The sequence below is a fragment of the Caloenas nicobarica genome, chromosome 2 (genome assembly GCF_036013445.1).
Source record: "Caloenas nicobarica isolate bCalNic1 chromosome 2, bCalNic1.hap1, whole genome shotgun sequence".
Taxonomy (NCBI): Eukaryota; Metazoa; Chordata; class Aves; order Columbiformes; family Columbidae; genus Caloenas; species Caloenas nicobarica.
In genome coordinates this window covers 86,237,738-86,260,594 of record NC_088246.1, presented here as the reverse complement: position 1 = coordinate 86,260,594, position 22,857 = coordinate 86,237,738, and the positions used below count along the sequence as shown (strand labels likewise).

At 41.5% G+C, this 22,857-nt stretch overlaps 1 protein-coding gene across 1 annotated transcript in view; it reads right to left on the bottom strand.

Annotated features, from left to right (window-relative positions):
* The window catches only part of MYO10 (myosin X), a 159,504-nt gene that overhangs the window by 43,853 nt on the left and 92,794 nt on the right, over positions 1-22,857 (bottom strand). The window contains exons 7-19 of the mRNA XM_065627669.1: positions 22,813-22,826; positions 22,610-22,694; positions 21,835-21,938; positions 19,559-19,688; positions 17,957-18,075; positions 17,089-17,235; positions 16,809-16,909; positions 16,508-16,574; positions 15,019-15,111; positions 14,418-14,486; positions 14,150-14,232; positions 12,701-12,809; positions 9,529-9,609 (exon numbers count right to left, since the gene is read on the bottom strand). Of these exons, the coding sequence (XP_065483741.1) occupies positions 9,529-9,609; positions 12,701-12,809; positions 14,150-14,232; positions 14,418-14,486; positions 15,019-15,111; positions 16,508-16,574; positions 16,809-16,909; positions 17,089-17,235; positions 17,957-18,075; positions 19,559-19,688; positions 21,835-21,938; positions 22,610-22,694; positions 22,813-22,826 (1,202 nt within the window). The remainder of the gene's footprint in view (positions 1-9,528; positions 9,610-12,700; positions 12,810-14,149; positions 14,233-14,417; positions 14,487-15,018; positions 15,112-16,507; positions 16,575-16,808; positions 16,910-17,088; positions 17,236-17,956; positions 18,076-19,558; positions 19,689-21,834; positions 21,939-22,609; positions 22,695-22,812; positions 22,827-22,857) is intronic.

The following is a 22,857-nucleotide window of genomic DNA, read 5'->3' as shown; positions in this document are numbered from 1 at the left end:
ATCCTGTGTTTCAATTAAGAAAAGCCACACATATATATATGTACACATAAACAGATACAACTGAAGGGAAAAAAGTTTAGCAGCTGACCCAAGTCTACTCTTAAACAATATCACCTTCTGCTCCTGCTTGGATTTTGTGTTCCGAGGGTAGCTCTGATAAAGATCTGTGAACAGCTGGCACAGTACTAGAACTTTCATATAATTCCTATCAGTAATCTAGCTGTATTGGAAAGAAGAAGTGTTGTTATGCTTCCATTTACATTACAGATTATAAACACATTTTTTTGAGTAAGCCAACAAAAGACAAACAAACCAAATCTTATCTTTTTTTCAAACTAAGTAGTTTTAGCAAAAGAAATACTGAATACATATAATTGATGTTCCACACAACAAAAAACCTACATTTTGACCAACCTCCACTGTTACCACTTGGGGTTTAAAAGGACACATCTCATCATCAGTGAAAGAACAACTGCAAGTTATGAGAGCCCCCATTCCCAGTCCCATAGGCACTTTATCAGATCATACTTCCTCCACCTACATTTGCAAGGCAAATCCAGGGTTGCTCTTCTTGAGACCAGAATAAAACTCCCATAGATGTCAGTGATGCAGGATCAAACCCATTCCCTTCATAACAGGTTCTCTCAAGCAATTTTAAACTAATTTTCTACCCTGTGGCTGAATACTAATGTTTGCAGAGGCAAGCTCTTTAAGTGGGAAAGCAAAGAGAAAAATGCAGATCCCAGAAGCAAAGGCAACCAGCGGTGAAGAACAGAGCTATTTTATCTGCTGGGTTGGGGGGTTTTTCATCAGGGGCAGAACGGGGTAGTTGATACAGCAAACAAAGCCAAAATACACTGCTGTTATGATATTGTTTCCATTACCGCTGCAATTATTTTTTTTTTTTCAGGCATATTCTGTTTCCTGTATTTCTATGGCAAAAGAATTACTGTCTCAAATGCGCCCCATCAAGTTTCTCCAGTAAAACTATAACATTAATTTAGACTTTTGGGTGCTGCAGATCTCTTGCTGGACTCCCCTGACTCCCAAACACACTTGTCTGCAGCATCGCTTTCTTACCATGTAATCAAAGCAAAACTACAGCCATGCCTTATGCCTTAATAAATTACAGGAATACTACAGTCCTAAACTTTACGAAGCTGTTTTTCCTGAATCTGTGCCACAGATCGCCGAACAACAGAAAAGATCCTACTCCAGAAAGCAGCACATCACTACAACACACATCTTCCCCGCTCTGCACACACAGCTCTCTACTACTGCTGACTTCTTCCCTGCTCTGTGAACAATCACCCCTTTAACTTTCAAACAGAGTGTGATTTATTAAAGCAGACTACTTGGCAGCAAAGCTCTTCTGGCTTTTGAAAATACGACTAGACCAGTAAATTTAGTCTTTTTTTCATAAACTTGATTCTGCATGCATTTACTCTCTTGAAAAGAAAATACAAGCCCATAAACATTTTGCTCAGCCAAACTCCAGACACTTTCTTTTCTCTTTCTACAAGTCCGCTGCACCTCTAAGTATGCAAGATTGAAATCATAAAAAAACCTGCATGAGTTGAACCCCTTACCTTTTAAGGCTTTTTCACCCATCAGTGTTCGCCCATTGTGAAAAACTGAATCTTTAGCAGTTGCAGCTACGCACACACACACAGACATGCACAGAATGGGGCTTTCTTCAGCTCGCTGGTATTTCAAGTCTTTCATGTGATATCTTTGGCTGTACTTGCTTAATTCATTCCTGCTGCTACTCAAAGGAAGTCAAGCCTGGCGAGGGCTGGCTCTACAGCAATCGCTGCAGATATTCCTGACGAACAGGACATGAGGGCTAATCTCACCTTATAGGCATCAAGAATGTAAATATATTTCACAGCCAACAAATTCCTAAACCTTAAGAGACAAAATGCACAAAATGCCCTAAGGCACAGTTTAGCAAGGAAGTTATGAAGGTTAAAGTTTTTGCTAGCGAACAATACTCCGTACCGCAGCGATGCTTTCGGAGCTCTAAGGAGGGCTATTTATCATGGACTGTGCATATGCCCTTGGTGTAGTTACCATGAGAACACAGCAAACAGGATTTGAATGTAAATTGCCATCTAGAGATGTGGGGGGATTTTTTTTTTGTCGTTGTAGTTAAAAAAGAAAGCTTCCAAAGCTTGACAAAGTACACACTTTTTCTGTGCATACATTTGCATGACAATGCTTGCAATTCAAATACTTGGTAGAGTGCACAAGAGGGAAGAAAAGCCAAGTTCTCTGCTCAGTATTTGTAAAAAGCAAATACTTCTGACTTGAGATCAGTAGTTGCAGATCCACAAATGCCCATCCATGTCTCACAATCATATACGAAGAAATTAGTAAACCAAAAAATCCACCAGGTGGCACAAAATGCAGAATTATTGCAGTGCTTGTAGTCAGCCAGAGGCGGTAAGACCCTCAGACTGACCAATTGCTGCAGCAGACAAAATTCTTCTCACTTCTAAATATTACACTTACCTATTCAGAAAGAATTACCTACACAGCAGGCAAGCGTTGCACTGGAAAAACACCTCACCCCCAGGCATTTTCTTTTTCCCTGGAATTGTTCTGGTATTTTGCCTTTCGGGACACCTCCTCCCAAGTCCCTACCGAAGCAGCATTTGCTCCCCACGCGTGCCCCCCCAACATGCTCACAACAGCACACTGCCACAGGTACTATCTGAGACCCAAAACCGACTCCCACCACTCGTGGACAGAGTTCTACCAAAGTCGTACCAGAGTCTTTCTGGGAAATCTGGCAACTGTGCACGTACGTGCTGCAAAACATGCAAAAATCTGTTCGCTTGCGCTGCCTGGAGCTTGATGCAACCTTTACCGCGCAGCGCCTGCTCCCTCCCTGGCAGCAACCCATCCCAGCTCTCTTTTCCCAGCCTTTGACACCTCAATTTTAAAACCCCTCACACCACAGTCTCTTAAAGACAAACTCTTACCAAAGGGATGCCTAGTCAGCCCTGTTCAGTAAACAACCAACCTTGATGAAGAAGAAGGACATGCCTGTCTGGGTGATTGCCCGGAGAGAGGAATGACCTACTTCAGCCCAGCAAGCAGCGATGCTCTGAGATGGGGACAAAGGGACAACCCAGTGGCTCCCGGGCAGCACAACCACACGCTGCACTGCCGAAGTGATGGGAGCGATCTTTTGGAGGCGAGACAGCAGGCAGGCACTGCCTGTGCAGCACAGAACTCCTTGCAGGAATCGTCTTGTTCTTTCAGCCCGGGATTCAGATCCACACTGCCGGCACATCACTGCCGGCGCTTCGCGAGTAGGAGCAACTGCTGTCCTCACACCCACTTTCCTCATCACTTTTACCTCAGGAGTCTTCTAGTGCCTGACCTAATTACTCAAGTGATGTGCCAGAAAATGATGCAGCTGGGACATACTCCACAAGTCTTGATTTGAAGCTATGTAATTCGGCAAAACCCAAGGCAACAAGATCCAGGTAGCTGAATTAAGTGGCGCTGGCCGGGCACGATGCCATATCTTATGACTCTGCCTTCCTGATTACAAACAATAAAGTCTTACGAGCTAGTTAAAGGGCTGAGGATAAATAGTTTGTATTTGGCCCCATGCACTTGTTGGCCTGCGAGATGGGGTGAACACGCTGTTGCTCTCCTCCCAAAGGATGAGCCTGACCAGCAGCTCCCTGAGCCTGACCCAGGCAGCCCCGGCAAGCCCCACCTGCGCTCAGAGCCTGCGGTTCCGCTTCCTCCAGAAGCAATGGCAGCAGTAATCGGCAGCCAGAAAGCCGCCTTAAAACAAGTATTACTGAGAACAACTGAGATTAAAGAGAGACTTTTAAAATAGGCACTAAGGATCTCTCATACATGAGCTGCTTATACAGATGTAAATTAATGCTACTAGACCTTAACTTTCTACAGGTAGTACTGCACATCCCCAGTAGCTGCACCACGGCCATATAATCTATTCCCTTTACTTTTGAAGTAGGACAGAGTAGCTATTAACGTGATGATCAGGTATTCTATTCCCTTTTTCTTCTGGATAGAGAGCCAAATTTACCCTATGATCTGCTAGCTCCCAGCACCAAAGAACCAGCTTCACTGCAGAAGGGCTACCCCTAGGCTCTGCAACTGCGTGAGGAAACCATAAAGACATCTCAATTTAGGGCCTATCACTTTTTAGCTTTTAACTGCTGGGCTTCGCATCTTTAAAAACCCACAAAGGTATCTGCTCCCCAGTAAGGAGACCCAGAGTCTGCTGAGTGACTGAGGCTGGTGTATAAAGCACATGCGTGGTATACAACTGCAGTGGGATGTGCACAGAAGTTTGAAGCTGGACCACTTTGTTAAGGATAATTTTTTAAAATAAAGGCTTCGAAAAAGTGAAGTTTTATCCAGATGCTTAGCAATCTTGTGCTGAAGGTATAGTACAATATCCTCGAAGCTCAGAGCCTCCTTTTCTGCATCTTTCAAGGTTTTATATCAGTGCTGTTCTCAATGTAGTGGCATTAGACTTGCACTGTCCTTATCTGTATTTCTGCAAAAAAAATTTCTCTACAAGGTAAACTCAGTAATTTATGCAGTCTCAATATGACAATATTGCAATTCCAGCTTGACAACCAGTTCACGCAGTGCGTTCACTGAACTTGTACCTGCTCCACACCCTGCACACAATCATCCTCGCAGCTGGAGCCAAGCTGGTCTCTCATTCTCTCTTTGTACTGCGTTCCTGAGCTGTACCTCTAACTGGTATTTAGGTTGGTATCATGCTACACTTATGTTTGTAATGATTCAGAGCTATTTTAAGAGTACAAGTTTAATTCAGACATCAAGTGAAATATGTTTGCATCTTATTTTGTACTAGGGGACATACTGCTTGCTATTCCAGGCTGTCTCATGGCTATTAATGACCTATACCTCAAAGTATATTGCCGGTGCCAACAGCCATACCTTGATCCTTTTAAATGGCTCTGTCCCCGGAAGTGATGTTAGCAATCTTATTGCCTTGATAGTAATTTTCCCAGAACGAATATGGAGCATGATAAGACTCCTAAGCAGCAGTAAACCTCACAGAATTTATTACAGACCTTTTTCTACCAGTCTTCCTTTGAATTGCAAAGTTATGTCCAGGTTCACTTTTTCTGTTGCTCCCTGTAACCTCTACCCTGCAGTAGGTTTACAATACAGGTTTAATTTTGTCTCATTTCTTTACCTTACCTAGTTAAATTAATAGAAAAAAAAAACCTGAAGAGAAACAGAATTGCCCCTTCAGAGCTCCCAAGCTTCAGAGAAGGTGGCTTTATCTTACCACTGGCAAGATCATCACTGCAACAGAGAAACAAGACAGACAATAAGTGAGCAGGCAAGGAGCTGAGTAAAGACCCTGCAATCCTGTTCAGGTGGCACACACCAACACAGGTTTAAAAAACCAAAAAGAAAACCACCCCAAAACAACCCCCCAAAACAAACCAGCAACCAACAAAAAAACAAAAGTGAAATTCTTGTCTATATCAAACATTCTGTGTCAACTTTAATGAAGCCAGGATTTTGCCTGTCAGGACCAAACCGGACTTAGAGCTGTAACCAAAGAGAAGTGGATGCACCTAGGTACATGCAGGAGAGAACAACCACATCTGAGCCTGTTGAAGTCTCAAAGACAGGGAATTACAACTGAGGTTTTAAGAGACCAGCACAGATGCTGATGCTGGAGGTGGGGGTCACTCACAATGAATACGCCAATATTATGCCGTGTGCTATGTTTGTGCCAATATATTTTCTGAAGAAAAATCCTAAATGAAGAAGGAAACTGGAGAAGGCACTTGAGCAAATCTGCCTGAGGCCGGCTCCTTCTGGCCAACAGGAAAATTTTTGCTTCTGAAGTAGCTTGCATTGAAAGTTCAGATCTTAAATTTACCCTGAACTGTCTCCTGAGCAGCACCAAGGCTTGGCAACTTCAGCAGCAGCAGCAAGCTGGAAGAAACATTCAGCTGAGAGCTGTAGCAATGGTCGTACCTTGGTTTAAAGAGACAGTTGTGGGGGGTTTTTTGTGTGTGTGGTGGTGTTGTTGGCTTTAGTGGGTTTTGTTTGTTTGTTTGTTTTAATTTAAGACGCACAAAAAGGATAGATGGAGACCAGAAAAGGCAGGGTTGCAGGGAGAAATCATTCTCAGATAGAACAAGAGGCAAGAAAAGAAACATCAGTCCAAGAAACAGGGAAAGATGTGTCAAAGTTCCACGGGATGAAACAATACGTAGTTGCGCAAGCTGCACTGAAGATAAGTGGAGTTGAGGAGAAAGACCCTTCATTAGCAGAAAATAATCATTAAGCATACCAAGTGGAAAAGTTTCCACATTATGGCTAGTTCAGAACAGACTGGAAACTGTGAAAACAGATACACTGATTGTTTGGGGGTCTCAAAAACATTAATGGGTCCTCTGTTCTTCTGCCTGCTCGCTGAAATGGCTTGTGGCAAAAGGTCACGTACTCTGTGTGCTCCCTTTAGGAAACTGCACTAATGAGTGTAGATGCCGTTTGACATGTAAATGCTCAGTGGTTTACTGCATATGCTGAATTTTTTTTGCTTGTCACTGTAACAAATCTTAAATTAGGCTTTTGATCAATTAAAAAAATCAAATAATTACTGTAAATTATCACATCTCTTATCCAACATGAATACACTTTAATGTCTAGAAGAGCAAAGGAAGTACTGTCTGCTGCATGCTCTGCTTTTCAAAGGCTTCAATTTGTCCTCCCTCTGCTGAATGTCATTCACCTACAGAATTCAAGCATATTTCCAGAGTAAAACAGCTCTCAAGCGCCACCACCTCCTCCCCTCCAGAGTTACAGAGGATGCTCACCAATAGGTGTGTCACCTATTCAGACCCAACCCAGTGAGCAACGAGTAGCTTGAAAGGCTCCTGATAACACAACTTCTACCCTCCCCTTGCTGAGTCTCTCCGGTCCAGCTTTCCATTAAAAACCCCATTTCTTTCACATCATTTGTTATTTGGCAAGTGCTGCTTAAGTACTTTTTCAAGAGTGATGTTTTATCACTCCACATTACTATCACTGCAGAGTAAAAATGATGGATGGAAAACACAGAGGAAAACAGTCAGTGAAGATTTTTACTTTCTTTCAACCACAATTTCTCCTTTTCAGCGGCTCACCTGAATGTTTCAAGCAGTTATGTTTCTAACCAGCCCTGCAGTGAGTCATGTATGCGGTAATCGCTGGTAGTCCATGCACAGCTCACACATCTCTGAGCCGTGCTGGTTCAGAGCTATGCAAACTGACTCACCTTATTTTGCTTTGTCTAACTGAAAAGAAGTAACAATTTGTATGACACGATAAACTATGAAATGTTTAACATGATGTGCATCCACAGAACCCAGCTGAGCTACAGAGAAGCCAAATACCGTTCATGTGCCCGCTTCTGTACCTGCATCGTTGCAGAAGGAGCAACACCAATAACGTCACAAGGCTGGCACTAAAAACCACCATTCCTGTGAGACATGAGGGGAACAGGAGGCAGTGCACAGCGAACAAAACTTGAAACAGTGAATCCCAAAAATGCATTTTGAGAACACATCCCTGGGCGAAGAATGCCATCAACAAGTACTATATGTGACTTTCCTTCTCATTTTCCATCAAGTCTTCCACTGAATCAGCTACAGCAGGTAAACTGTGTGACCCTTTTCTCTAGTCTTGTTCTTCGAATAGGATTTCTTGTTTGGTAAAGCCATTGAATCAAGTTAAATTTGCAATAAAATTAAAGCAAATTGAAAACAAGGACAAACTTTTTTGTTTAAGATTTCAGGGACATTTTATACGTACTTTGAAAGGGATTGTCTACAGGGATTTTCCAATCTGTTCCTGCATGCACTCCTGCAATTAGATGTGGTTTCCTGAGACTGAGGCTGTCTCAAGCTCCTTCTGCTTGCACAGCTGCTAATTCTGTGAGAACTTTGTTTTAATGATAGTAAAATATATGTGCAGATACAGTAGCATATGCCAAATTTCTCAGACATGGTGTATTCTAGTGGGAAAAAGACTGGTAGAGCAACAAGGAACACGGGAGTGGGAACGCAGTGGTTTCCTTGCTATGGAAATGCAACAAGCGCCTGGTTCTTGCATCAACCATGGCAAATCCTTGTGACTTTGGTACTGTGGAGATGAGCCTTACTTGGATGCAAAAGGACAAACAAGGAAAACACGTGAGCTATGGAAATTCTTCTTACACTCCAGCGGCAGCAGGTGGGCTTTATAAAGGTCATGGGGCCTCCAGGCAGAAACAGGAGCAGGGAAGAAAACAAGCTTTACAAAACTGCCCTCCCTGAGTGATGAGGGGCTTTGCTACACACACGGGCTCACAGACCCCGGCTGCTGTCACCCATGGGGGTTTGGCTACCTGGTGGCTGCAAACCTCAGAGCACCAGCCACTTCAGGAGGCAGAGAGCAGGTCTTACTCACTTCCAGGCTGTTCCCTCTTGCTAAGGTGCCCACGATCTGCACGTTATTTGACACACCACGAGTAACAGTGCAAAAGCAGACTGAAGAGTTAGCGACTGAAAACATGTAAAGCCAAGGATGTACCATCCAGATAACACAAAAACCTGCAATGCAATCTGCCTGGTTTGATGCGTTAGTGTCCCGATTAACCAGATATCCCAGAAAAATGTAACACGTAAAACTGGATTTATATCAAAGTCACCTATTTGTAAGTTGCCATGTGAAAATCATAAACCAGATTTGCTAGCACCTCTGCCTGTTGCATTTTTGACATAAGCAGACCATACCTGAATAACAGTCTATAAAGCCAAAGACAGAAGTGCAAAACCCCAGAATATCAGTACTAGGCTAACAATACTAATTCCAGCAATTACTATATGATTACTGCTTCATTTCTAGAGAGCCCTCCAACATACCTAAAGTCTTGACATTGCCTTTCATTATCTATGACTCAAAAGATAAATTGCTACAGTAATCCTTGGTTTCCAAGTCTCTTTTAACAACATAGTTCCGTAGCAGAACAAAACAGCCAGCATGAAGACACCTAGAACTGTACATAAACTGAAAGACTAAGAGTGCGATGAGAGTCAGTCATTCACACTAGTTTTTCTACATGCAACACCATTCACTGCCTCTAGTGATTTAAAACAAACTTCGCAGTTTTGACATTTTCTTCCTACAAAGGTTCTCACAGAGTTGCCAACTGTGCAGCGCAGTCTTCTACCTTCCTTTTATAATCATCCTTAGAACCAGTCATTTCTCAGAGCTGTGAGCAATGACTATTAAAAAGGTGCCCAAAGACATGGCCTGCCTTTAAAAAAAACAAAACAAAACAAAACCAAAAAACCCACCAAAAGCCTTTTCCAGTGCCTTCACCCTACAAAGCCTTTACAAAGTCAGTGAAGAATGCTACCCTCTGCTTCACACAGCTGTAAATAACCAGACAGGCAGTGGAAGGTTAGGCCTGAGATGTACAGAAAAGGCGGGTGCGATTTTAAATCTTACCTTCTGCATATTGGGCTTGATGCACCGAACAAAGAATGGATTTGAAGAACTCAGCATCGCCATTAAAGAATGAAGCGATTCCTAAAACACAGGGAGAAAGGAGACAGCACTTCAGCAGCCGACTTTTAATACAAGCAACATACCCCAGAAAAGCTCTTGCAGCTCAGCATTGCAGGCAACATCTAACTGCAGCACCTAGTGGTGCACACCAGAAATTACGTTGTAAGCTCTTGCTTTTGACGATACAGAATCACTATTGGGCATGTTCCTTTTCTTCCGTGGGCCCTTCTGACCAAAGCTTTCACCACTGTTTTACAGCGAACAAGATATACAGATCGATGTGAGGAAAACTGCCCATAAAGAAACACCAAATTGGAAAGCTGCTGTTTCAGGGATCTTTTGAACGAGTGCTTAAGACTTAGGATCCACATTCCCAAATCACTAAGCTCAAGCAAGTCAAAAGGAAGGTTAAGGGGTCTAAGGTAAAACTGAAGTACCCACAAAAACTGATTTTCTCTTCTTATTTCAACCACCCCATACCCACTCATTTTCCATTTTCCTTGCCATTGGCAGCATTTTGTGCACAGGGAGTTCATCTCTCTTGTGAGGTCTCAACCTTTCTTGCTAAAAGGATACTCTTGATAATAAACGTAAGTCAACAAGAGGGCAGGAAAAAAGTTAATTATTTCAGAAAAAAATAGTTACTTTAGAATACAGTAGCACTGTTTTATCAAAACTGGATTTTAGAACACACGTGGCTGCCAAAATTCACAAAAATTGAGTAAAGGATAGACATCTTACTGAAAGACAATTCCAACAGCATTAAGCAGACAGTTTCACAGTTATTTCATGTGATAGTAAATTGCCTTTAACGATACAAAGTGAGATTATAAGGTTCAGTGTAAAAAAACTTAGATTTTTTTTTTTTTCTGAGTTTTAAAACTCTGAGTGACCCAATATACATCAGACTATCAGTTGTCTGAACCTCAACCGGGAGATGAAAATCACGAAAACCCCTCAGTCCTTTTATGACTATTACTTTAATTACACATCCACCCCTCTCCCTCCCGAGTTGTCATTCCATATCTTATTCCAACTTGCGTCATTTTGTATCATTAAGTATGATAAACCATTTTAAACTGAAGTCTTGCTCTGAAGAGCCCAGAAAGCTAGCAATGATGATGTTTCACCCCTCAAAAGTGGCATGGGGTGCCAGGCAGTGGAGAGAATACAGAGCAGGCTGCCAAGAAGACAGAAAACTCACTTTTTAAAAGCAGGAGCACAGTGTGTCCCACCATATATTTTGGAGCGAAACTGCCAACGGCAGCCTGTTGCAACAAATTCTTGCTTTAATAGGCAAACCAAGGGCTTTCTTGATGACTAAACACGAAGTGATAAAGGCAAGAGGCAGAACTGTGGCTGTGCGCAGGAGCTGGTACAGAGCAAAGGGAGCAAACAGTGAAGTGACTGGGAACATAAAACAATAGTTCTGTGGTTCGTTTGTGGTTCGTTTGCCTTTGCCAGCCTATGTAGCAAACATTAAACATCCAGAATATACAAAGACAAATATTTTCACGCAGAAACAAACACTTGCAGCTTCAAAAAGTAAAGGTTTCATCTGTATTAAAACTGTGTGAACTTACAACATTTACAGGCAACCAAGCCAGTTCTCAGACTTTCAGCAACAAGGGCTGCTACTTACAGAGACTGGAAAGTTGGTCAGTCTAAACAAAAATGATTTAATCTGTTTTCACATTCATCTGTGGTACAGACAGCCCAATTCTACACAGTGCTGCATGCCTCTAAGTCACTGTCAGGTGACGAGCTAGTCTGAAGTTTGCCCTGCTTTAAGCAATAGGCTGGAGCAGATGGTGTCCAAGCTCAGCTATCCTCACCCCCAGGCCCGCATTAGACAGGCTGTCAAATGAAAAGAAGAGTTAACCAACCTATCATGAGAATAAAACTGTGAAGGTAAAGTTCTTATCTTCAGTTGAAATGAGATGGACTAATCCCTGGAAGGCTTTAAAACATGGAAAAAACCACTCAACCTAATTCTTTGGGAACAGGATGATGTGAAGGTCAACCTCTTGTAAAGCAGCTTGGCTGGTCAACGGCCAGTTACTGCAGCTTTAGATAAGAGTTTTGATTTCATGTTTTATCATGCTTTATGTTGCCTGGGGGCTCTGACTGAGACTATAAGGAACTCTGTGTTATGTTCTACCTTGCAAAGTGTGTGCAAAAATATGACCAATTTTTATATAGTAATATCTTAAAGGTCTACTTTTCACAGGTACAAATGACTAAGTGGAAATAGTACCTTCTGCTACCCCAGAGAGCTAGCAAATAACACCACCACTCCATCACAACAAGTGGGCATTGTCCAAGATGAGTGACGGTAGCACAGAGCAAGCTGTCCAGGAAAAATAACATTAGTGTTTTTTAAGAAAAGACACGGTGTGTGCCCCAGCACACACTCCCTGCTATTCTGTCTGCAATAGCCTGTTAGGAGAAAATCTGCCCTCAAGGAGTTTGAGTCTGCTCCCTTTTTAAGTAAAAGTGAATGAACAGCACAAATGTATATTAATTCAAACAAAATGAAAGACAACTAATCCAGACTTGTACTTACGCAATTTAGAGAAGGTTTTGTGCCAATCTTTCTGTTTTACATAATTTGAAGATAGACTTTATGCTAGATTTCAATTTGATGCCATTTTTGATGGCAGGGCTATAAAGCCTCATAAAAAGGTGTTTAATGAAAATGCTTTCTAAACTTTAAGCTAAAAAGCAAGGCAACACCTTAATGAGGTATTTATTCAGTACTTCTTTTTTTTAAGCAGACAGCACTGCTGTAAGGCTTTGTGCCACTTCGTGGCTGGTTTTAGATTAGAAAGAAAAACGGGGACTAGGCTGACCAGCTTCGCAGATGAGCTTTAAAATAAGGACAAATAGGCAAGGGGAAAGCAACGGGAGTTTCGTGCAGGTGGTGTGATGCAAAGGTTAGTTTCTGCTTGAAGTTATCGTCAATCAGTTGATTAGTAAGTGCAGTTTCACAGAAGAGACAGCCATGTTTTGATGCTGAAGTTTTGCCTGTTTTAATCTGCAACTGTTCTTTACTGAATAGGATTTATCAATCACTGATTAGCTACAGAGCAGAGACAACACATTAACTAACCTTGAACTGGAGACTGACAGTGGGTTTCCGGTGCTTGCTTCCACATTTAAGGGTGTCTTGATTGTTGCGACTTGAGACATGTTCAAACAGATCATAGATGAAATCAAGACTGAAATGGGAAGGAAAAAGAAAATCTCTAAAGTATATCTTAACAGACTGCAAGGTTTACCACTATAGAATGCAAGGAAAGCACTGTCTTTTGAAAAGAAGCTCCTCCACAGAAAAAAAAAAACTTAATGATTTTCTCAACAATTTTTAATAAACTATAGATTTTGCCTTTGAAGAATTTATGCAAAGAAACAAAAAAAAAAAAACCCAAACCAAAATAAGGCAAAACAAAATAAAACAAAACAAAGAGGTTCTGTCCTCTCCCCTGCCACCACATCAGTAGGGAAAAGAAGTGTGAAGTTCCTCCACCCACTCAACCAAAACTCCAGCTAATTGTAATGGGAACTGTACCTGGACAAAGACTAAAAAACTAGACTTCCCGTTTGTTTGGGGCTGTAACACAAAATAACCACCCACAAGAACTTCACTTTCAGATCCCAGCAGTCTGCCGCACTATCAGCCTGCTATCCTCCTCTTACCACTCTACAGAAACGCAGATCTTTTAACTTCTATGGAGTTGCTCCAGACAGACGTTGGTGCAAGAGCAAAGCCAGGCCCAGCAGCTTTATCTCGTTTATTACTTTTACCTACATACTTCAATTGACAGATGCTATGTCAGAGACATCATGAAACCAGAACAAACAACACACAGAGGGAAATGCTTATCCAAGTTTCCCCTGCACAGAAGGGCTTAAGAGATTAACAAGCAAGCAACTCCCACAGTGAGGCAGGATGGGTGAGGGCTGTGGCCAAGACGGTGACACCCAGGCTTAGCTCCGTCCTCCTCTGTCACCTCGCTGTGTGTCCTGAAGTCTCAGTCATACACCTACAGAAAGGGACGTGGTACCGCTCCGGCTCACAGAGCACCCACCACAGCAGAATGACAAAAGGCATGCAGGTACCAAAGACATCCAAACTCAGACTTTCGGTAACATAAATCTTTAAAGAAATTCTCCCTTTTAAGCAATTACTGTGTGGGAATTTGCACTGTGGTAGGTCTCTGACACTAAGCTTTCACCCAAATTAGGGAAAGCCAGAAATACAAGCAAATCAGGCTGCGTGTGAAGCAAAAAAACCCCATGCATGCACACTGCCTATGAGTAGCAAGTGAGCTCTCTACCAACCCCCTGGACTGAATGGGGATGAATTACTGCACCATGTGGGAAAACCCAACTTAGTGAGAACCATTTTCAAGTCATATCTTCTTACACGTACCTCTAATAATCCTTCCATGCTCCTTTCTACTCTGTCAAGGTCTGATGCTATGCTACATCTAACGTATTCAAACTCTGGCAGAACTAGGAGATATGACACCCCTAAATGAAAATTGCAGAAACGTACCTGCTTTCACGTAACAAGTTCAGGAGATCGTCTCTGAAAGTATCTCTGTTCTTCTCCAAGATCCCCCTGACATCATATTGGACCTAGCAGGAAACAGAGCTGGTTCAAACAACAAGCCAAGTAATTGGGCACCTCTCACAACAGCGGTGCTGTAAAAAGCACTGAGGGACCAGAGCACTTCAGTTAATTTTGAGCAGCCTCAGGGTAAAATTAAGCTAATGAAAACTCTGCCTGGAATAATTTCGGCAAATAAAGAAAAGAAAATTACCTCCCCAGCATAGTGCTTCACTCCAAAGTTGTGAACGGCAACTCTTGGTTTTACATAAAATGGATTGTTCTAAGTGGAGGTGAAAGAAAAGAGAAAAATATTTTGGGGGGGTCAGGGCGTGGAATGATATAAAGGATCACATTATCCTCTCAACCCAGATCTAAACAAACCCTTGTCTCCCAGTGAATTCCATGAAAGATTAGTGCTCCAAAAGCAAACAACCAACTTATAACAATAATAGGATTTGTTAGTCTGGGCTGCTTCAAATGCAGTAATAACAGATTTATAGTATCTAAAAAGGCATTATACTAATCCTGAACCCATCTGGCAGAACCATCTATTAAAGACACTTTGAAAAAGAAGGCTCTGTCTTAAACTGGCAGTTATGAAGATTGGTAGACATATGCTCGTATCCCAGAAATTCTCAAAAATAATTCTAGGATCACAAATAAAGGTAACACTAATCCAGACGGAGGAAACAGCAACCTTTTGGTAAATTACATCAAGATGAATACTTCATTTTATATATATATATGAACCATGAATTTCTACAGAAGACCCTCCGTATTTGCATAGAATACATGAGCAAAACACCACGTACAGCATGCTGGGTATTCAACTTCTCCAGCAAGGTGGAGTCAGTAGCTTGAGGAAAATGGCTCTCTTCATTGATGAGTGCCAGCAGGCCCAGTTTCTACAACAGCAAGAACAGGCATAAGATGAATTAGTGCACAGATGGACACAGACCTTCTCCACAGTTTGAAAAACCTACAAAGTTCTTGAAGTTATTGTGTGCAGAGAGGCGCAAAACCAGCTGTACATGACTAAAAGCCCACTCTCACAGAGGACTGCAACCCTGTTTTTCCGGCAACGCTCCTTTTGAAACGTACAGCATATGATACATGGGCAAAATATGATATATGGGCAAAATAAAGAAAAAGCAGCTACTGGAAGAAGCAACAGTTCCCCTGACGGAGTTTTTAGGTGCATACAATGAGATTGCCCCAGAATATATAACCCCAGCCTCCAAGATCTCCAATGATCAGGAGTTCCTTAAATCTGAGGAGTTTGTGTAAACAGCCTTTCAAAAATTTTTCTTACATAAAATAATCTACTTACTTGTTGAACCAATGCAAACTTTTAGCACCCAGAGGCACATCAAAAGACACACAGTTTAACTCCACACTGCGTGAAACACAACCTCCCTTAGCTTTGCATATGCCTCTGTGTAATCTCCTTTGATGTTCCCTGCTTCTCATATTAGAAGAGGCTGCAAATAAAGCAAGCTACCCCGCAGTCAATGAATGTATCCAGCACGCTTCAGGTTGATATAGCCTCTCAGAAAAACACAGTTCTCCAGGTGCACATTTTCATAAGCCACTTCCCATCGGCGCAGAGCAGCTCCTGACAAACCCCAGTGCTCTGGCAGCCGTCACGTCCTGGCAGCTGGATCCCCTGCCCGCTGCCCTGAGCCGCTGCGGTCGCCTGAACTCCGGCGGCCACGCTCCCCACTGCGGAGATAAACTCACGCTGCTTGTACTGCTGGCAGAAGTGAACACAGATGAAAAAAATACATCCCTTCGGCTTTGTCATCCAGCCAGAGTTATCAGTTCTAGGTGGTGAAATTAGACCTCATCTGCCTGTCACCGCTAACGATCCTACCAAAAACTCTGCAGAAACTTCATGCTCTTTGGCATCTTCCCTTAGTACAAATAAGAGCACAAACAAAATTATAGATGAAGCAAAAATTGGCAGGCAACAAATGACGATTATTCACATCCCATGAAAAGACATTACAGGAGCAAGAGACTGTCATTTTTTCTGCTCCCTCTTTCTATTCTTATTATTCATCTCCAAATATTGCTTTTGTATACTGCTATAATTTAAAACAATGAAAGATGTGTATATTGAGCTTACAATATAATGTAGAACATGTCCGTACATGAAAACAATGTGACTGAAAGATCACTACTTAAACATGAAAGAGTCACCATTCTCTTCATGTGTTCTTTGTGTTGGCAAGTGTTTTAAAAACATATTATCTCAGAATAAAAACTAGAAGTAGGTACCGGTATCAAATTCTTTATTACCTTTTCAATAAGATCCAAGCACTCTCCATTGTCTGTCCAGTCAATATCCTCCCAAACTAGTCCTTCCCTAAAAAACAGAAGGAGAGCCTTTTCATTGACAAGTATGAAGAAAATATTTTAAATACAGAAATAGGAGGAGCTGCTGGATTTTTCTTGGAAAATACAGCAATATCGACTTGCTTTTAAAAAATGCACAGCCCCAGACTAGATTTTCAAAGAACGTAAAGGTAGCTGGGAACCCAGATTTCAAGTGAACACTGATATTTTAAAAATTCTTTCACATTTCACCTGTACCTCTTACCTGCTGTATTCTAGTTGCTCCAAGGAAAAGATGTGTTTGTTGAAATACTCCTGAAGCTTTTCATTTGCATAGTTAATATTGAACTGCTCAAAACGGTTTACCTGAAGAGACAAGAATTTTTGAAAAATGCACAGACTCCAAATATTCTACTTTGCAAACAAGGAACTGCTTTAAGTTGTAACATGTTTAATAATCAAGTTCCAGAGAAGATGACGAAGATATGTAGAATGTTGAAGCATAAATATCACACAATCCATCTGCACAAAGTTTTGAAACCTACCTCGAAGTTTTCAAATCCAAATATGTCCAAAATTCCAATGGACTTGAAGTCTTCCTTGCTTCTGATTCTGCTGTTGATTTTCTTTATGACCCAAGCGAAACACTGAGAATAAAGTGCCATAGCCATAGAATCTCTGCTGTCTATTGCCTGCATTAACGAAAGAACACAAAACACATCAATCACCCCTGTAACTGAGAATTTACCAGACTCTGCCGGTCAGTGTCCCTTGCACAGCATAAAGCAAGGTATAATGCAAGCAGGTCTGTGTTACTATGTACCTTGACAGCAATTGTATTAACAGCTACAGAGAGTCCTGATTTAAGCTTTGACAGTGTAAGTTATAACAGACGTACACCTACATGGCTTTAAAATTATATTTTAAAACTAAAGCACTCAAAAAATAGGAAATTATAGACTTAAGGTGCAGAGGAAGAAAACAGGGGCTAGGAAATAACACCTTAATTTAGACCTTTCTAGAGGCAAGCATAATGTTATGTATACCTTTTTCTAATCCCCTTCTTGTAAATAATAAAGTTATTTTGCTTTCAAAAACGCCTACCTGACACAAATGTGCGTAATGAAAAGTATCAGCCTACATGATTTGATTTTGGAAAAAAATGGTAAGCAATCAGACTTAATAACAAGAGCCAAGCTACAAGCCCTAGCTAGAATGATAGGATGAGATACACAGAAATTTATATAGAAACCAATTACACTCTTCCCAAAAAACTATGTAGCATTTTTGAAAGCAACTCTGATTCATGATCTAAACTTCTGCTCCTGAGCAGCCAGTGATTTCACTGGACTCAAAGTCTGAGCCATGTATTTAACGGACCCAAAAAACACGTCAAAACTGAGATGTCTTTACCTGTTGTATACTAAGAGGTGTTAGGATTTCTTCTCCCCTGAGTATCATTGACCTCTGTGTCAACGCTTCAGTTAGCTGTGTGGAGTCCAGCCCCAGTAGTTCAGCAGACCTACCCAGAGCTGGCAAAATAAAGAGACAAATGCAAATACTTCCTCAAATGTATAAGGCTATGAAACCAATTACTATTATTACCACCATTTAAGATGTGTCTAAAATGAAGGAGATAGTTGGACCACAGATAAAAACACAACCAGAAACTCTAGGATATGTTTTCGCTGCTCATGAAAAGCCACAGTATCATAAATATGCACAACCGAAAGAATTTAGCAGTAAAAATTCATCACAAGTAAGTAACAAGTATTTATTTTCCTCTTAGTGTTACACGTGGAGGATTCAATCAACCTACTGCTTACACTAACATATTTTCCATGATACAAAGAGTAATTCACTCTGTGTCCACATGAATGCCTTTCAGCTTCCCTAGGGATGATGAGGATAAAGTAAAGCAATGATTTTTTTTTTCTTATATGCATAATTTAAATTGCAATTTTTCTGTAATGTTGTATATAAAGCAGTATGTAATGCTACGCTTCATTGCCGTATTTGGACAAACATTTAAAATTCTCACCAGCCCAATATTTAGACACACCAGCACGTACTTTTGGATTTGTAACTGAGGTGTTGAAAGCTCTAACACAAGATACCTTCAGTGGTGACCTCAGTTAAAGGCTTGAGCACTTATGTTTTGTCAGCTTGAGAATGTTTCAAAGAAGTGCACTGGTTTTGGCTGGGGTAGAGGTAATTTTCCTCATAGTAGCTAATGTGGAGCTGTGTTTTGGATTTGTTCTGGAAACACTGTTAATAACCCAGGGATGTTTTAGTTATCATTGAGCAGTGCTTACACAGAGTCAAGACCTTTTCTGCTTCTCACAGCACCCCACCAGCGAGCAGGTTGGGGTGCACAAGAAGTTGGGAGGGGACACACAGCTGGGACAGCTGACCCCAGCAGACCAAAGGGATATTCCATACCATATGACATCATGCTCAGTATATAAAGCTGGGGGAAGAAGAAGGAAGGAGGAGACGTTCAGAGTGATGGCATTTGTCTTCCCAAGTAACTGTTAAGTGCAATAAAGCCCTGCTTTCCTGGGGATGGGGAGTAATGAATGAATTCCTTGCTTTGCTTTACCTATTAAACTGTCTTTATCTGAAGCCACAAATTTTCTCACTTTTACTTTTCCAATTCTCCTCCGATCCCCCTGCGGAGGAGTGAGTGAGCGAGCAGCTGTGTGGTGCTTAGGTGCCAGCTGGGGTTAAACCACAACAGAAGGAATTAGATTAAAATGGAATTTCACTACTATTTATGGAATAAGTATGTACCCATGGTCTTCCCTAATTAAGACCTAGCATCCAGCAGCAAACTAATTTGCTTTATCTGTCAAAAAAACCCAAAAAACATTTTAATCAACATTTACAGGTGCTAAAAAGCAGTAAGAGCCTTCCACTGTTTGTCCCTGCTATGGTCAGATACACTAGCAATAAATATAACCTTCACAATCTCAAGAAACATCTACATACAACAAGGAAGCACAACCTTCTCACCTGTTTTAAAGGACACCTGTGCCCCACCAGCAGTGATGAACTCCACATTTCCTAGATGCAAAATGCCAGCCAACAGCCTCAAAACTTCTCGCACCTCCTCCTTGCTGAACTGCATCACTTCCATTGCGGTCTGGAATGACACGGGAGCTTCTTCAATAACATGCACAATGACTCAAAAATGGGGACAAGGACAAACCCACCAACTCTGCTGTGAGGCCTTAGAAAGGCAAGTCAGGATTGACAGAGGGCTGGCCAAAGTTAATTCCTTTGGCTTCACCCCAAATCAAATACACCACAAGACATCATGAGGACCACTTGGAACATGCCGTTATCACTCTGTTTTTAAGGAATCTCTTTCTGATGCTGTAAGGATCCTGTGATTTGCTTTCAAATTCTCTGTGTAAACACTGAAATGCCCTACTAAGTTGTGCATCAGACGCAATTTCACTAACTTGCATGAGTAACTGATAACCTCTTCTGTTTTTTACCACATTTGGCCAATTAGCCTTGTAGGTAAAACAAGGCATGGGGGAGGAAACACAGCAACATGTAAGGTTTGCTCATTTGTTGGCTCAGCCATGGAGAATTGAGAGGAGGCCTTCTGCAGCATATCCTGGGCAAGCCATGAAGCCCAAACACACATCTTAGTAGTATGGTCTGGCAAATAAAGCCAAGACTGAGCAAGAAAGAGAGATCTACATAAAACATGTTGAATTTATGAACTACCAGTATGGCAATGATCAAGGCTCAACTATGTAACAAAGAGAATCGCAAATCTCTATCTAAAGAAACATTAAAACAAGAAGAACATACACTTTCCTCTGACATAGAAGAGGTAAGTAATTGTATGCCTCTGGAATCACCAGAATTTCCCAAATTTGGGTATAATATGAGCCTGAGACCAGATCACAGTTTTATCCCCTACAGTTAGAGTCATGTTATGGCCACTGCAGGTGTCTGACAGATGACACGACACATTTTATCTTTCACAAATCATCAGTTACAAATAGAAATGTCTCAGATTCATCCCACAATTATACACAGAGAAGAGATAAAGGTTGAAGGTGCATTTTGTGTAGAAGACTTTTCACAGCAGAGCTCTGAGAAAGGCGGCAGCGCTAGGAAGTTCATGTCCATGCTCACCATGCAGTTCCTCCCTCTCTCCCACAAAGGTTTCACTTAAGTAACATTTCCGGGACTTCGACCTCAATAAAAATAACCAAAGGGGATGACCGTAATAGGAGAAGACAAGCCATGGCACACTGCGGGGTTTCTGGCCACCTCCTGCTCTGGGAACGCAGCCCCTGCTGCAAGCATGCCCACGCGGCGGGTGGCACGCAAGCATCACCTGCCCAGCCGATTTCACGCTCTGCCTACCCTGGGATGATGGGCACAAATTAAATGTCATGCTAAGCAGCTTAAGCCGTGGGACTATAATGTAGGTAAGTCACCAACTTTTGCAACACCCCTCCCACCCCCACCATACTGGATGAGGATGTTTTACACTAAAAATAATTACTGCATCCACTACATATTAATTTGCCAATTTGGCAAAGAGGTTAACATAGCTAAGCAAAAATAGTTTGGTGAAGGGTATAAACCTCATTATTTTTACTGATTTTTAAAATCTAACATATATTGCCTCAGTGATAAAGTAAGAAAGTAATAATTATCCTAACAATCAACTATAGATGAATTGCTGCAGCTTATTGGTGTGAGTATAAGACACAAAGCCACTCCTCCATCAGGGCCTGGCTTTTAATCCGTGTTTACATTTTCTTCAACTCCATTGTCTGAGTTACTCCACACAACTGCATTTCCCAGCTGCAACTCGAAGGCTCCCAGAAGCCCAGGTGCTTCATTCTCCACATGCTGCACTGCAGACTCGACCCAGTGTATGCTGCATGATCTGGGCAAAGCTTTAGGATGGAAAAACGGGGAAGCAGACATACCCGTAATATAAAACCATGTAGGGAAGGGCACAGGCATGTAAATGCTTTGCTGTCTCCCTAACTGATATTATTTTCATTTCAAAACTTAATGATTACAGTACAATTTGAAATGATAGAGTAAAAATCAGCTGTTGGTAAGGAAGATAAAGACACACTCAAAACGACAGTGAAGTGTTGTGAGAAAATGTGAGTCCCTGTAAGCTTAGTTCCTCTATGAGGGTGCAGGTAAGCACAAGAAGGCTTTGTCCCCTGCTCTGTCCATGGGCAGCAGGCACCTCTACCACCAGCATTTTTAAAGCATAAAGAACTAGGGAAACAACTCACAATGACTTCCTTGAAAGAATCTTTGTCACTGATTGTCTTATCCGCTATACATCCAGATTGATTCAGGTAGTGGTAGTTCTCCGGTACAGATAAGTAAAAAGCATCTAATGAGGAGAGAAAAGAGGACAAATGACAAAAAAAAAGCTAAAACAAAAGCATGTCACAAATTACTATGTCAGAGTTAAACAGTTCATCATTCATTTGCTCAGATTATGGTGATGCACAAACATTTTTATATGAAAATCAGATATGCGGTTTTATTTTGCTGGGGTTTTTTTCTTTATTTAGCTGCACAGTGGAGTTAATTCTACTTTTTAGCATGCAAAGATAGCAGGCCCAAAGGGAGATGCTGAGGCAGCTTTAGGCATTTTTGTACATATACAAATGTCATTTCTTTTGTTCAGTGGATTTATTCTTTAAGAGAGACGGATAGGGGAACCAGAATTATTCCCCTTTGTTGCTGTGGAGTTATTTAGTACCAGCAAAAATATTCAGCTTGAACAGAATGAAGCATGTTTGTCCCCAAGCAATTTTCCCAGGGCCACAGCAGAAACTAGAAGAAAAATTACCAGCAGCTCAGTGACATTCTTCAACTAATCAGGTTGCTTTATCAAGCTGAGCTCAAATTCACACTCACTGAATCCCGTCTGAATAAATAACCTATTTCTCTGCTCGGGTTAGTGGGTTTCTGCAGTCAAATTCTCCACTGCTGTCAGCATGGCTGACTGCTAGCAGAGAGCCACTACAGTCGTGCGACTTGCACTTTGCCACTCACCTTTCTCTCTCTCTTCTATCCCTGCCAGCAGAGCATAGAATATATGATAATTTCTTTCCCCGGGGTTTTGTCTTACTACACGATTCTGTCAAAGCAAAAAATAGTTTCCATTTAAGCAATCATTTTTAATCATTTTATCCACAATGTCAAAGAAAATATTAAAGCAAACAAAACTAAGTGAGTAAAAGCAAAGATCAACTTACTTTTTCCAATAAATCTAAAGACAGGAGGAAAAGCTTCAGTCAAGG